The sequence below is a fragment of the Columba livia genome, unplaced genomic scaffold (assembly GCF_036013475.1).
Source record: "Columba livia isolate bColLiv1 breed racing homer unplaced genomic scaffold, bColLiv1.pat.W.v2 Scaffold_195, whole genome shotgun sequence".
Taxonomy (NCBI): domain Eukaryota; kingdom Metazoa; phylum Chordata; class Aves; order Columbiformes; family Columbidae; genus Columba; species Columba livia.
In genome coordinates, this window is record NW_027043141.1 from 333,129 (window position 1) to 348,717 (window position 15,589).

General features: G+C 58.0%; 1 protein-coding gene across 1 annotated transcript; it reads left to right on the forward strand.

Annotated features, from left to right (window-relative positions):
- The first annotated feature begins 11,068 nt into the window (after nucleotides 1-11,068).
- Nucleotides 11,069-12,869, forward strand: LOC135577937 (taperin-like). Its single transcript, XM_065048066.1, has 6 exons — nucleotides 11,069-11,218; nucleotides 11,371-11,492; nucleotides 11,807-11,872; nucleotides 11,984-12,122; nucleotides 12,270-12,408; nucleotides 12,693-12,869. Exons 3-6 carry the CDS (start codon nucleotides 11,856-11,858, stop codon nucleotides 12,815-12,817), a joined length of 420 nt encoding a protein of 139 aa, XP_064904138.1. The 5' UTR covers nucleotides 11,069-11,218; nucleotides 11,371-11,492; nucleotides 11,807-11,855; the 3' UTR covers nucleotides 12,818-12,869.
- Nucleotides 12,870-15,589: the final 2,720 nt, after the last annotated feature.

Genomic DNA, 15,589 nt, shown 5'->3' on the forward strand with positions numbered 1-15,589 from the left:
ACTTTAATCTTAGCAGCTTGATCTGCTTGTTGGTGGTTTAGATGTTCCTCGGTGGCTCGACTTTTAGGCACATGAGCATCTACATGCCGAACTTTCACAGGCAGGCTCTCTAGCCGAGCAGCAATGTCTTGCCACAGTGTGGCAGCCCAAATGGGTTTACCTCTGCGCTGCCAGTTGCTTTTCTTCCATTGCTGTAGCCACCCCCACAAGGCATTTGCCACCATCCATGAGTCAGTGTAGAGATAAAGTATTGGCCACTTCTCTCGTTCAGCAATGTCCAAAGCCAGCTGGATGGCTTTCACTTCTGCAAATTGACTAGATTCACCTTGTCCTTCAGTGGCTTCTGTAACTTGTCGTGTGGGACTCCACACAGCAGCTTTCCACCTTCGATGTTTTCCTACAAGACGACAGGATCCATCTGTGAACAGTGCACACTGCTTATCAGTCTATTATACTCTTATCAGAGTATTATACGGTGGTGCTTCTTCAGCACGTGTTACCTCCTCCTCATCTGGAGACATCCCAAAGTCTTTGCTTTCTGGCCAGTCTGTAATCACTTCTAAGCTCCCTGGGCGATTGGGATTTCCAATTCGAGCTCGTTGCGTGATCAATGCAATCCATTTACTCCACGTAACTTCGGTTGCGTGATGTGGAGAGGGAACCATCCCTTTGAACATGCAGCTCAGCACCGGCAGTCGAGGTGCCAGGAGGAGCTGTGCTTCAGTACCGATCACTTCTGAAGCAGCTCGAACTCCTTCCTATGCTGCTAGTATCTCTTTTTCAGTTGGAGTATAGTTGGCCTCAGATCCTTTGTATCCTCGACTCCAAAAACCTAATGGTCAACCTCGGGTTTCTCCTGGTGCTTTCTGAGGCTCCAGGTAAGTCCATTATCTCCGGCTGCGGTGTAGAGTACATTTTTAACATCTAGTCCAGTCCGAACTGGTCCAAGGGCCACCGCATGAGTTATCTCACGCTTCATTTGTTCAAAGGCTTGTCGCTGTTCATGGCCCCACTCAAACTGGTTCTTTTTACGAGTCACTCGATAGAGAGGGCTCACAATCTGGCTGTAGTCAGGAATATGCATTCTCCAAAAACCTACAACGCCCAAGAAAGTCTGTGTCTCCTTTTTATTAGTAGGTGGAGACATTGCTGCGGTTTTGTTGATCACATCCATTGGGATCTGACGACGGCCGTCTTGCCATTTTATTCCTAAAACTGGATCTCTCGGGCAGGTCCCTTGACCTTGCTTCGTTTTATGGCAAAACCAGCATCCAAAAGAATCTGAATTATTCTCTCACCTTTCTCAAAGACTTCTTTCACTGTGAATTATTCTCTCACCTTTCTCGAAGACTTCTTTCGCCGTGTCGCCCCATACGATGACGTCCTCAATATATTGCAGGTGTTCTGGAGCTTTACCTTGCTCCAGCGTGGTCTGGATCAGCCCATGGCAGATGGTAGGACTGCGTTTCCACCCCTGGGGCAAGCGATTCCACGTGTACTGGATGCCCCTCCAGGTGAAAGCGAACTGCGGCCTGCACTCTGCTGCTACAGGAACAGAGAAAAATGCATTAGCAATGCATTGCGAGATGTCCATCCGTGCTTATCAATAAGCATTCCATTGCTAGTTTTACCAAAACATGTGTCTGGTTCTCCAGGAAAATGCAGTTAATATGAAGCTTTAGCTGACAGGCAAAATCACTAAAAGAGAAACTGGTTTTTAACAAAACCAGGACAGAAGGACTTCGGCCTTTCATCGCAGGCTTAAGTGCTGCAGCCAAGGCCGCAGCGTGGGCTTGAGCATGTAGTTTTGCCTTTTCTACCTCTTGTTGCGTGATCGGTACCCGTGTGCAAGCTTCCACCATCTCTGCTAGAGAAGCAGTTTTTCCCAAAGCGGCTCATATCTGTTGGCATTGGGTGTTTGCATTCATCATGGCCAAATCTTTCCCCACAGCAGCTTTTGCCTCTGGAATCTGGTTAGGAGAAGCATCTATAGCTTCTTTTAAACGGTCCACAAACTTCATATATGGTTCCCCAGGATCCTGCTTTATTGTAGAATAGGGTGGCACAGGGTTACCTATATTGGGTAACTCACTGCTGCCAGAGCAAGCCCTTGCGTTTGCTGCAAAACCCTTGGATTATCATTACTATCACTGCTATACAATTCCCTTGTGCTTCCCTGTGGATCAGTAAGTCGACGCATATTTGCAAACCCATCTAACCCAGTCTCCAGCCCTTTTCCATACCACGATCTCAAATATTCATCTGCTCCTCTTACAGACCACATCCCACCTTCAACACATTGTCTAGCCCATTTTTGTGTTCGCTCCCTTTTAATACGGAGCTCCTCAGGAGTGAGGTCTAATTCCGCCCCCTCCCTTTCCTGTTTTCCCCGTTTTTCACATCCCCTGCCAGTTGCCTCCAGCCCGTCCTTCATCGCATCTGACGCCTTTTGATATGCTCTTAACCACCAAGTTTTACTGTTACCGCCATCTAGTCGCCTCACGGTGTCTAGAACTTCTTGCATCTGGCTCTCCTGCCGTCTCAGTAAGTCCTTCGGGCTCTGCACGTGGCTCTCCTGTCGCGGTTGGGACGGACAAGCGACATGGACCAAGTTCTTTCAAGATGAAAGGAATGGATGCTATTGATTGCTATAAGTGCATTTTTATACAATTCTACCAGTTCATGTGTCTTTTCACTCTTGGTTACAAGTTACAGCACTAACATCTCACTGGTTAATTTTGCTGTCATCCATGTTATTCTTCTATCCCCTTCTCTCTCACGGGTACATCTCTCCTTTCTCACGGGTACAACTCCATATCTCCGGATACTCCTTTACTCCCATCCTCCTCAAGGGTAAATCTTAATATCTCCAAGGCTGATCTCTACTCCCATATTTTCTGACAAGGATTCCACAGACCCGCTGTAGTTTCCCACACTCTCCTCCTGGAAGCCAGGGCGATTCTGCGGTGCTGCATTCTCGTGCTCCACCGGGTCCTCCGGCAACGGCACTTCAGCTGGATTAACCTGTCCGGGCTCATTGAACCTTGCTGGTTGCTGCCGTTGCTCGTCGCAGGCAGGCGATGGCTCAAAGGGCGCAGAGGGTATAATTTGCTCTCCGCCCCAGAAATCCAAATCTGACACGGGACATACCAGCGGTATCGATTGTTCAGAGTCCTCGGAGGGGGGGCAGCTCGCGGCGGGCGGCTCCGGGGGGACGGCACACAGCTCCGGCTCCGCTGAGACCTCCTGCATCAGCCGCCTGACCTCCCGCCACGGCCCGGCGAGGTCGCAAGCCTCGCGGCTGCCCCTTGTGACCGCGTCCCACAGTTCGGTCCCTGTGTCCTCCCGTGTACCGGGAGAAAAAAATCCGTCGTCGAAGGGGACACACGCCTTCCGCTGGGCGAATCGCAGCAGGCGCTTTAACGCGTCTGTTTCAAAACACCTTCCTGTTCGTGCAGCCAGCTGCAGAATACTTTGCATTATGATTTTTCTTCCGCGGATGCCGTGTTTCCCACGCCACCTGCTTCTCCGCAGGCCTGCTTTCCGCTATTCTTCAAGCGCAGGGCTAACTTCGCCCTCCAGGTGCCTTTCCTGGCGTCTTCACGTCCCAACGATCTTGCTTCGATACGAAGTATCACGTCGGGGTCACCAAAATGTTGCTCTTTCCACGCGAGACACGGAACCTGACACAGCAATGTGATGTTCACAGAGTTCGCTTTATTGCCGGAGCGGGCTGGCTCTATAGCAAAGCTGCCCTGTCCACGCGCCTTACAACAACGCTCCTTTAGTTTCTTCTGTCTCTGGCTTCACCTCTCAGCCAGGCTGGCGACAGCCCCATCCCCCCGGGGCGGGGGGGCTCTGCCACTACAGAAAAGCAAAGATTGGTGAGAAGAAATAAGGCAAAAAGACAAGGGATTACAATTACCCACAGGAGGGAAAACCCTGCTTATAGATCTTATGGAAAATAGCCCAGGAATTAAATGTCACCTCATGCTGGATATGTGGGGGGTCTCAAATGACTGACACATCGGATGAACCTCTTGTAAGCTAGTGTCGCGGGTAAATTCATCAAATACCTCTATTGCTCCCACTTGGTACCCAGGTCCACCTAATGGATATTGGTCTCGAAATGGTAGCCTGGTGGAAGAAAACAGGGTTCGTGATAGCATGTGCATTTCTGGGTTTACTGTTTGTGCCGTGTATGATCCTGTGCTTTATTCGGTTAATACATCCAGTAGTCCAAGGCATGCAAATCTCAGGCATGCCCTATAGATCCTAAAAAGGCAACTTAGCAAGATTTGTCAGGAAGCAAAAATTCAATGGGCTCAGGCCTTGCCAATAGTGGTGTTGTGTATTAGAATTAAACCTAGGAGCGGAATGTCAGTAGGTCCATACGGAATTCTGTATGGCAAGCCATATGAAGCACCGGATCCAGATCCAAGTGTACATGTAAAAGGTAATCAGGATTTCTACAATTATGTGTTGCCTCTCGGCAGGACACTGAATCAACTCAGATCCGCACTAGTGTGGAATCGCCCACTAGCACTTGAGAATCCGGTACATGATACAGAGCATGGAGACACGGTGTATACAAGAACTTGGAATAAAGGAACTTTAAAAGAACGTTGGGACGGACCCTATCAAGTACTCTTAACCACATTAACCGCAATTAAGGTTGCTGGAATAGACTCCTGGATACACTACACCATTCAACACAAGAACCGAGAGGTTTTTGACACCTGCTTTCTTGTCGGTGTCCTACTGAGCACTAGCACAAAGCCAAGAGTGTTGCTCAGCAGCACCAACCACGTCTGCCAGGAATTAGTCTTCAACATGAACCAGGGGCAGCAGAAGGCAATCACCAGCACCACAGACAGCAAAGGAGAGGTCTGCAAGATCCCGTAAGGCTGGAATAGACTGTTGGCATCTGCTCTCCACGGCAAAACCGGAGGAGAGCGTAGAGGGAAAAGACATAAAGTAATTGACCGTGAAAAATGCGTGGCGAAACACAGGAGGTTCTGACACAAAAAGACCCTCCCGGGAGCAAGCCATGACTTCTGGATCCAGCATCTCTGGCCCGGGATGAAGGCTTGCCCATTGCCGTGCGGCCACTTGGGGTGCAAAGCTGGGGTTTGAGAGGGGCTGTTGCCCCCCAGTGTCTTGCTCTGCCTGGAGATGTCTCTGCAGAGGTCCCTGGACAGGATGCCGCTTCCTCAGTCAGCGCTGGCAAAAGCCATCTGGGGACACGCTCCGTCCTCTGGAACTCTTCCTTGTGTGACTCGCAGCCCACGTGTGACAGCGCTGCTCCAAACTTGGCCATCTCCAAGGACCGGCTTTCTTTGGGATGTGGGGTTCACTCTCAGAGGAATCATGGCAGCCCTGCTTTCTGTGTTGGGGTCTCCCTTTCAGCTATGGAGCAGCTTCAGTTCTCCGTGCAAAAGGATCTTGCAATGGCTGTGTAGATAGCAGCAGCGTTTCTGAAGCATCAGAGGAGATGTCAGAGCCATCAGGCTGAGGGACGGGAATGCCAGCAAAAGATGGCCCGTGTTTCAAAAGGGAGGCAGCCGTGCCAGCTGGAGAACCTCTCTCGCAGCTCCATCCCCAGCAAAGAGCTGTCTCTAGAGCAGTTCGTGCTGCTTACAGGCAAGATCAGCCTTTGCATTTGAACCACCTCCTTGCAGAGGTGACAGGAAACATACTCTGGTTTATGTCGTTCTAGCTGCAAAGGCCAGGACAGTGTTCATGGGGGAGCAAGCGATGAGCACATTTCCTGGTCAGCAGCCGCTGGCTCGTGCCAACGGTCAAGAGAGGCAGAAGAAATCCCTTCAGCACAGCTCCCTCTCAAAAGACATCCTTCTGCTTGATGAACCGCAGGGAAAGGCGTCCTAAACCAGGCACTTTGACCTTGTTTTCAGCCCAGGTTCCCAGTGCTGGTGCACTCGTGAGCCAGTCGCTGCACATCTGCCACCAAGGGGAATCGCCTCCGAGGCCAACTGTGCCGTGGGGAAAGGAAAGGGTGAAACGTGGGGAGAGTTTGATTTAGTGCACAACACGGATAAAGCCATTCTCTCTGCAATTAAAACTGAGGGTGTTTAATTCAGTGAAATGAGATTTCATTCCCCGTGACCTGTGCGACTGTCTTTTGAATCTGGGCACGGGCTGCAGTGACCTGCCACAACATTTGAGGTGTCACCAGCTGCATTGTGGGTGGTAAAGTGGGAAAGGCAGGAGGGAGCCTCAGCATCTCCCATCCCGTGGGTGACTTCATCACAAAGGACCAGGGCGGCGCCCGCTGGCTCCTGGGGCGGCTGTTGCCGGGCAACAGAGACACTATATTGTCCCCTGTCACCTGTGCCCCTCGCCCATTTGGTCACTGGCCGTGGTGGGATCACTTGCCGTGGTGGGATCACTGTGGTGGTGGACTCATTTTGGCAGTTGGATCGCTTTTGGTGGTGGGATCACTACTGGTGGTTGCATCACTTTTGGTGGTTTGATCGCTTTTGGTGGTTGCATCACTTCTGGTGGTGGGATCACTTTTGGTGGTGGAATCGCTTTTGGTGGTTGAACCGCTTTTGGTGGTTTGATCACTTTGGGCACTCGGATCGCTTTGGTGACTGGAGCGCTTTCATCACTCGGATTGCTTTCGGCACTTGGATCTGTTTTGGTGACTGATCGCTTTCTGTGGCAAGAAGGAGCAGGAGAAAGGCTGCTGGCTGCCCATCCCTCCAAGATCACCTCCGGACAGAAAAGCTCCCGTCTTCCCACATCAGGCTCCGTGTTTTCCGGCAGAGCAGCAGCGATGGCCACACTCGGTCTGCTGGAGATGCTGAACGCCGCCATCGGGACACCCAATTTGGGGGTTGTTGACTTCGTGGCGCTTCACAAGTTGCTCGAGGCCATCATCGGGCAGCTGGGCCAGCAGCAGCTGTCTGTCCTGGAGCCAGGGCAGAGCCCGGCCCCCGGCCTGGCAAAGGACCAGGACAGCAAGGACCAGCCTGGCCAGGAGAAGGAGGAGGACGGAGCCCTGGGCACAGGGCAGCAGCTCTGGAAACCAGAGGAGCAGCTGGAGGGGACCGGGAGCAACTCCGAGGTCTCCTCCATGGCCAAGGAGCTGATGCCAACGACAACCGAAGAGGAGGAGAGAGCCGTCTCCAAGGTAGATGCTCTTGCTGGTCCCTGGGTGCTCCCCCACGAGACGCCCCCTCCTCCGGGCTCCGCGCTGCCGTCGTGCCGCCCTCAGCCCAAGGGCTGGGTTAAGCCCGAGCTCCCGCAGCAGAGCACAGCGGGTCCAGGTCCCCAGGGACCCTCCCCTGGGCTCACCCCCCACCCGCTCTCCCAGAAAAGGGCTTCGCTCCAGCACCTGTGGGAGGAGATCAACAAGTTTAAGGAGGCGCAGTGCGGCCTGGCAGAGGACGTGCGGGCCATGCAGAAGGCGCACTCTGGCATGGCAGAGGACATGCGGGAGATGCAGGAGGCCATGCAGAAGGCGCATTCTGGAATGGCAGAGGACATGCGGGAGATGCAGGAGGCCATGCAGAAGGCGCATTCTGGAATGGCCCAGGACATCCAGGAGATGAAGGAGGCGCATGTTGGCCTGGCAGAGGACATGCATGCCCTGCAGGAGGCGCATTCCGGCCTGGCCGAGGACATCCAGGAGATCCAGGAGACGCTTGGCCTGGTGAGCATCCCCTGGTGCCCCGGGAGGGAGCTGGGCCCTCGTCCCTCCCCGCTCCTGCTGCCCTGTCACACTGTGCCCGTGCCCCACGGCCATCGGTGTCAGCAGCGTGAAGGGCAGCAGGAGGGAAGAGTGGGAAGGGTGTCCCAGGAGTTGCTAAGGCACTTTTGAACTAGAGAGCCCTCAAAACAGATCCAGGGGAGGGGAAGGAGGGGAGATAAAGCTCTGCCCGTGCAGTTCAGCCACGGCCCCCAGGCACAGCCCTGCCCAGCGTCCCTCTGTCTCCTGCCCCAGTTCATTTGGGGATACTCTTTAAATCCCACTCCCACATCTGAACGGGTGTCCCTCTCCTCGCCCAGCTCCAGGGGAAGCCCCAGGACGCTGCCGGGCTGCGCAGGGACAGGAGGCGGCTGCGTCCCCCGCTCCCTCGGGGACACCAGCCCTCCTGCCTCGGGGCACAGCCTGTGGGGTGGGGTGCTGGGCACTGATGCTGCGGGTCCCATCCCTGGGTGTCCCATCCCCCCAGCTCCATGGCTGGGCTGACCCCGTGATCCCTTTGCATTTGGGCTCTCATGTTCAACACGAGTTTGGCCCTGTGAGATGGTGGTTTGGGGACAGGGACTGGGGACATGGCGGGGGGTTCTGGGGTCTGTCCTCACGGCTGCCCAGCTGCCAGTAAACGTGCTGCCCTTTGCCTCTTCTTCCCAGGAGGGCGGTGGGGGCCAGTCTGCCCCTGCTGAGCCCACCCAGGTGGCCATGGACAGCCAGGCCAGGAAGAGCTCAGCACTGGGGCCGAAGGGACGTGGGACACGGCCTGGGATGGAGACCGGCAAGGGGACTGCAGGGTCTGGCTCCCCGGGGATGCGAGCAGGGACACAGGGGGAACCAGCGACCCCTGTGAAGTTGTCAGGCGCTCCCTCTGATCACACGAGGTCTATTGGTGCCGGCGCCACCACCCCGGGGATGCAGGCAGGATCCCGGGGCACCCAGGCCAGCACCTCGGGGCTGGAACCAGGATCCCGGGGCACCCAGGCCAGGACCTGCCTGGGGACACAGCCAGGGGCCCCTGATGCCCAGGCCAGCACCTCGGGGATGCAGCCAGGATCCCCTGGGACCCACACCAGCACCCCTGGGGTGCAGCCTGGGTCCTCCAGCTCCCAAGCCACCATCCCAGGGGATGCCCAAGAGCCGGCCAAGCCCTGGGGCTCCACCAGCACCTCCAGCTACGAGTCGGAGATGCGGGAGGTTCTCTCCCAGGTTGGGCAGCTCGGCCACCTCTGCACTGGTCTGAAGGAGCAGGTGGAGCAGCTTAAATCTACCAAAGCAGAACATGCGGATCTTGAGAACTTGCGCCGGCTCTTCCCGAAGGGAGGTGAGAGCACGGGAGGACTGGCGGGGGTTGTTTGGCGTGGGGTCACCCTGGGTCAGGGGCTCGTCATGCTCAGAGACCCCCTCACCGACAGCACATCCCCTTGCACCATGTCCCTCTAGGCCGGGAGAGCATCACCAGCATCCTGGCCGACCTCAGGTGCCAGGTGTCCTTCCTACAAGACATGGCCAGGGCCCTGCACGGGGAGGAGGAGAAGGTGAGCCGGCAGCAGTCCCCGAGGGGCTGCGGGGATGCCAGTTTGGGCAGGGAGGGGGCAGCCGAAGGGTCCCCGTGCCGGAATGACACAGGGGGCTGTGCCCTCACCGCCCCCACTGCCGTTCCCAGATCAGCAAGGCGGAGGATGCTCCCAGAAAGACGAGGGGGGCTGGAGCCGGCAGAAAAGCAGCCGGCAGCGGCCAGATGACCCGACAGCCGCGGTAAAAGGATGGGAGAGGGTTTCCTACCCCGCAGGGCTGCGAGGGATCCTGGGGTCTGGGAGCATCCCAGTTTGGGGGCTGAGGGACACCCCCACGAAGGCTAAGCCTGCCCCTGCCCCCATCTCGCTGGCCAGGCCCAAGGGACAGAAGGTCAAGGCAGAGCGGAAGGAGCTGGGGAAGCAGCCGGAGCCGACCCAGGCCGAGCTGGAGCAGTTTGCGGCCAAGTACGTGAATAAGTTGGTGATGGAGACAGCGCAGCAGCTGCAGGCAGAGGTGAGGCCCGGGGGCAGCGCTCCCAGCCCCCGCTGGCTCGGGGGGAGTCCTGGCGGGGTCCCGGCCACGTCCCCTGGCTGGATGGGGCCATGGAGCCTCCACGGCACCTGGGCTTGTGGGCGGCATCCAGCCCGGCTCAGAGCTGATTCCTCCTCCCCTGCCAGCAGGTGGACGAGCCGAGGGCGACAGTGCAGAGCGGGGGACACGAGCACGCAGGGTGCCACTTCTGCAGCCCGGACACCAGGGTGCTGCTGGGGAAGCTCCTCCAGCGCTGCGAGAAGCTCGAGGAGCAGGTGGAGTCCCTGGCCCAGAAGGCGGGCGGCAAGGTGGACAGTTATCCAAAGTGGAGGAGACAGGTAAGGAGATGCGGTGTAGGGGGCTTGAGCTGCCAGGACCCCCCAGGCATTTCTGCTTTGCTCTAACGTGGGGGAGCCCCTCGCTGCCCCCCTAATTGGCTTGTCGGAGTCAGCAGCACGGAAGGGAATTAAAGCCTTGGCGCAAATGTCCTGCTTGCACTGAGGGCCCGTGGCCATCAGCCAAAATACCCTGGGTCTGCCCCCGTGGGGCAGCCACCCCCTTGCTCAGCACCGCCTTGTCCTCTTAGTCCCTGCAGCAGGACGAGCAGCTCAAGTGCCTCCAGACCAGCATCGTGCAGCTCCAAAAAGGCTACGAGAAGTTGAGCTCAGACCTTGCAAACCTGCAGCAGGATCGCCAGCAGGAGCAGAATGACGTCAAGGTGGGTGGCTGTAACGCGCAGGCAGAGCCCAGGCTGGGACCCCAAGGGGTCTGTCCCCCTGCCACCCTGCTCGCAGCCCTGCACAGCTTCCCCATGCCTTTCCTGGAGGTTTCTGATGGGGTGGGGAGGCAGGGGGTGCTCGGCTGGCCGGGGGCAGCTCCGACCCTGCCGTGGCATCACGGGCTGCTGTCTGCCTTGGAAGGCTCTGTCCCAGGCCCTGGGGAGGCTGGAGAAGAAGCAAGCAGACAAGGAGGAGCTGCTGGTGCTGGGAATCGATGAGGTACGGGCTCAAGGGGCCCCGGTGCCAGTCAAGGGTGTCCCGGGCAGGGTGACAAACACCCCTTGTCCCTTGGGTGCCGGCTGGCAGAACCAGCCAGGGGGAGGGAGGATTTCTAGCCCGGCTGCAGGTCCCTTGCCAGGTCCCTCTGTGGCCCCGAGTCCCTTCGGCTGGTGGGACCAACGCCACGGGGGTGATGGGGTGAACAGGACCACGTAGCCACTTCCCCTCTCCTGTTGTCTCTGCATCCTGTCCCCACCGCTCTCCTGCCTTTCCCTGTTGCTAGAAAGCAGACAAAGCCGCCCTGGCTGACAAAGTCAGTCGCAGCCAGCTTGAGGCGTGCGTGGAGCGGCTGACCAAGATGATGGAGGAGGTGACGAGCCGGGTGACGGGCCAGGAGAACGGCTGGCTCCAGTTCCAGAAAGAGCTGCAGAGACAGATGGACTGCAAGGTGAGGGCTCGTCCCCTCCACGCAGCACTGGCACCTTGGGGCCTGGCAGCCTAAGGCAGCATCCTTGCGAGGGTCCCCCCTCCCGGCTGTGCCCCCGGGGACCGCCATGTCCCATCCTGGGGTAGCTGGCTGAGGGTGTCACCCGTCCACAGCTGGACCGCCGGGAGCTGGGGGCGTTCCGGAAGCAGCAGGAGGAGCGGTAGAAGAGCCTCAGCGGGCAGCTCCAGGAGCAGGCGCTGCAGGCAGAGCGTGACAATGCCGCTGGGATTAGGAAGTGAGTGCGATGGGGACAGTGGCGGCTTTGGCAGTGCTGGCCCTGTTCCTGCTGGCTGTCCCGGCTCGTGCCGGTGTGGTACCTGGCGTGGGAGCCATGTGGGCAGCGCCCCTGGGGATGCTGAGCAAGTGGCTGTGCCTTGTGCTCCTGCCAGCTGCAGCTTCGCAGCGATAGAGGCGGCACAATGAGGGGCACGTGTGGGAGGAGCCCTCCTCAACCAGTCTTGGGGGGTGGGTGCAGAGGCTTTTTGTGGCTGGTGTGCAGGTGGGGCTGTGCCCCCCAGGAGCTCCCCAGCCCTTTTCTCCCCCCTCCAGGCAGCTGCTGCCTGGTTTCCATTGCCTGTCCTGTGACCGGCCCCTCAACATGCTGGCACCTGGACCGTGAGTAACTGCCCCCTGAACAGGGAGCACCCCCCAACCCCTCCCTGGCGTCGAGTGACACATGGGGTGCCACCTGCCGGGCCCTGAGCACCCCCATGTCCTGTCCCACAGGGAGCGGACGGGCGAGTGCAGATACCCCACTGTTCCTCGGAGCTGCGGGGGCCCACACACCGTCACGCCCCCGCGCTTCCAGCCCCAACCGCCCAGCACCCCACGGCCGTCCCCATCCAGCGCCCGCCGCCCCAACAAGGTAGGGATGACAGAGGTGGGGAGGGGGATGCTGAGCCTGCGGGGGGATCTGTGCCTCAGTTTCCCCAGGGAGAGCTGGCTGGGGGAGGGTTGCTGGGGGATGCGGAACGGGGCCCCGTGTTTGGGTCACACGCTCTCCCCTTCCCAGAAGGACGCGATGCAGCTGTCGGGCCAGGACGGCACTGACGGGAAGCGGCAGGACGAGCAGCTCTCCATGATGGGGGGCTCTCAGCTGCCCACAACACCAACGGCCACCCCAGAGACCTCGACCTCGAGGAGCCAGAAAAGTATGGCCCTGTCAGGGCACCGGGGGGCAGAGGACACCCCGCTGTCTGGGGGGACGGGTCTGTGCCCACAGCTGGGCAGGGTTGGACGGGGGTCTGGGCTCTGGGCTGGGCTGTGGGGGCAGCACTGGCTGCTGGGGCAGCCGGTCCCTGTGGTGGAGCTGGAGGGAGCTGGGGGGACATGTGGGGTGGTGCTGGGCAGTGTGGGACAACAGCCTGTGTGCTTCAGGGTGGGGGCAGGACCCTGTTGGTGGGTGTCTGTGGCTGACCCTGCCCCTCGCCCCCAGGCACCGCCTCCCCGCTGCTGTTAGCCGTGCTGAAGCGCCGACCAGCCTCATCTCCCGGACGCCTCACCCAGGCACCGAAGCTGCTGCCGCCCATCCAGCCCCCCCGCAGCGAAACAACCCCCTGACAGCCGGGCAGGACGGGGGTCCCGGCCCCGGTCCCACCGCCCCGGGCGCTGAGCAGGCAGCGGCTGCAATAAATGGTGATGGGCAACCAAGCGCCCGTGTGGTCTGAGTGGGGGTCCCTGGGGCAGGACGGCAGAAAGCCCCCTGTGTTTGCTTTTCCAGGAGAAAAATAAGTGCTAAAAAGGCGCTTTGGGGTGCCCAGGTGGATCCAGTGGTATCCAGGGTCCCCAGAGGGAGCACGGGGAGCAAACCAGTGGGCACCAGGGCAGAGCCAGCAGAGGCCCATCCTGCACCCCGGCTGGGGCTGAGGTGTCCATGGGCTTCAGAAGCACCCCCTGGCACTAACTGGGGGGACGGGGTGAGGGGGGAACCAGGGGGCTGTGCAAGAAGCCGGGCTGGCTGTCGGCAGCCGGAGGAGGGGAGCGCTTTGCTCTGGGTCGGGGGATCCAGAACTGGGGGGACGCAGCAGCTTCGTGCCCCGCCCCGGGGTGCCCACAGCCGCCGTGTCGCAGCGCTTTGCAGTCGCAGGAAAGCACCGGGGAGCTCGAGTTGCTGGGCGCTCAGTTTCCCCAGCCAGGCGATGCCGGCGGTGCCAGCCCAGCCACCCAAGGCCCTACAAGAGACAAGGGCTGTTCATACAGCCAAGCAAAAGTGTGGCCCGTGGGCAGGGGAGCTGCCAGCCCTGCCTGCCCTGCCTGCACAGGCAGGAGGAAAGCCCCTGAGCAAACCTCCTGCATCCCAAAACCGGGGATGCTCAGCCCAGCAGAGCTGGCACTCTGCACTCTCCAACTGAAGCGGAGCAGCTGAGACCGGGGAGTGGACCAGACGTGTCCCTGATGGAGCCACGTGCCAGGGGGTTCCCACCAGCCCCCCAAGGGCGGTGTGTCACGGAGAGTCCTCGCAGCTTCATTTAAGGGACAGCAGAGTCCAAAACAACTTTCATTAAACCGGCGAGGAACAGGGTTTTAGCACTCCAAAGTGACTTAAATAAAGGTTCGGATATCAGCTGAGGAAAATTATTTGAGGGGCAGCAACTGATACAACCAATCAGGCGGTGCACAGCGTGCACACACGGGGCTTCACTCAAAACAAATGCCGGAGCTGGCCCTGAGTCCCGGAGAAGTACACACTTGCCTAACACGGTGCGGGATTATTTTAAAGAGATAAAGTACGTGTGCAAATGCGCACGGAAAGTTACTCGTGCATATGTGCACGGGAGGAAAATACACCCGTGATTCGGCGAGGGTCAATTTATACGCGCTCAAATGGAGCGCGGAAAGTTATACGTGCATATGTGCACGGAAAGTATAAATATACTCGCAATCCTGCGAGAAGTTTTACTTACACCCGTGTCGGTGTCAGCATTCAGGACACAGAACCACGGGCGTAGTTATATGCGGTGCTTTATTTCAGCGCTGGGAAACCAGGGGCTCGCACCCAAAGCTGGTTCCGACCGCTGATTCAAACCTCACCATTCTATACAATTTGGTTACATACATATTCATTAAAGTTACAACGTGTATATTGCATATTCATTAGGTTACACAATTATTTCACAATATCAGTTGCAACACCTTGGAACTACTCTAAGCATGCGCAGTGTCCTCTGGTGGTCGTTCAGGGGGTCTTCAGGATGAAGTAAGTAGTCTTCATCACTAGTGTACTTTCCACCTTTCATCACAGCACATGCGCACTCGTATAAAATTATACAAATTCTTGGATGATAGCAAATGTACCTTCTCAGCACTTTCAAGATAAGATAAGAACTTACTGAGAACTAACAGGACTAATTTTCAGTTCTCTACAATATGAGCTCGTATACAACTTGCATAGCTTTTACGATAAGGTAGGAATCCTGGATATGCTCTGCAGAATCAGAAACACAGCCCAGCCCACAAAACTCAATTCAACTCTAACAGCGGCGAGGCAAGCGGAGTCTCCATCCCAGGGAGGGGGCTCTCCTGGCGCAGTGGCTGAGCTCGTACTCCGAGAGACCCCCACACAAAATGGGGCCGGGTCTCGACGAGCGTCCCGTTTTTATCTGGTCAGATCTGACTGTAGGCACTCTAGAAGCTTCTCTGCACCCCCCACACTGGCTGCGGGTGCCCCTGAAGCCTTACCCTGGCCGCTGGCGCCCAGCGGCTCGGCACTCCCCTCTCCCAATGGCCCAGGAGCCAGGGTGCTCCGGGCCAAACAAAAGAAGCTGTTAGCCTCAAGTAGCAGAGAAAAGGGGGAGATGTGCCATCCTGAAGGAGGGAGGGGGGTTTGCATTCTGCCACACAGTGCTGGGGTGCTGCCTGCCCTGCCAAGCTCTGCCCCTCCACCCAAAGCCCTGCCAGCTCCCCCTCCCCGAGGCTGCCCCCTCCTTGTCCCCTCTCCTCCTTCCCCCCAGCCCCTCAGGGCGTCCCCAGCTGCTGACAGGGTTCCCCAGAGCATTCTGCCCCCATCTCCCCATGGAGCTCCCCAAAAGGCAGAGCTTGGGCTCCCCAAGGACCTGTCTCCAAGCCTGGGCTGGCAGCAGCTGCTCAGAGCCAACAGAGAAAGCACAAACCAGCACGTCAGGGCAGGGCTCAGAGCTCCAGCACCCCCGGGACCCCCCAGAGCCAAGACCCCTCTGGCCACCACCTCGCCTGTCCCAGCCCCGCTCTCCTGGCAGCAGAGGGAGCAAGGCCACCCCCGATGGCCTTCAAACAACATGAGCCACGGACTCGCTTCTGATTTTTAACATCTTGTTTAGACAGGTTAAATAAAACTAAAATCAGGTGGCAGTTCAT

What these genes read in the sequence shown, in the direction of transcription:
- LOC135577937 (XM_065048066.1), top strand. An exon ending in GCGCCCGCCGCCCCAACAAG is followed by an intron (nt 12,123 to 12,269) that starts GTAGGGATGACA and finishes TCCCCTTCCCAG; the next exon opens with AAGGACGCGATGCAGCTGTC. An exon ending in GACCTCGAGGAGCCAGAAAA is followed by an intron (nt 12,409 to 12,692) that starts GTATGGCCCTGT and finishes CCTCGCCCCCAG; the next exon opens with GCACCGCCTCCCCGCTGCTG.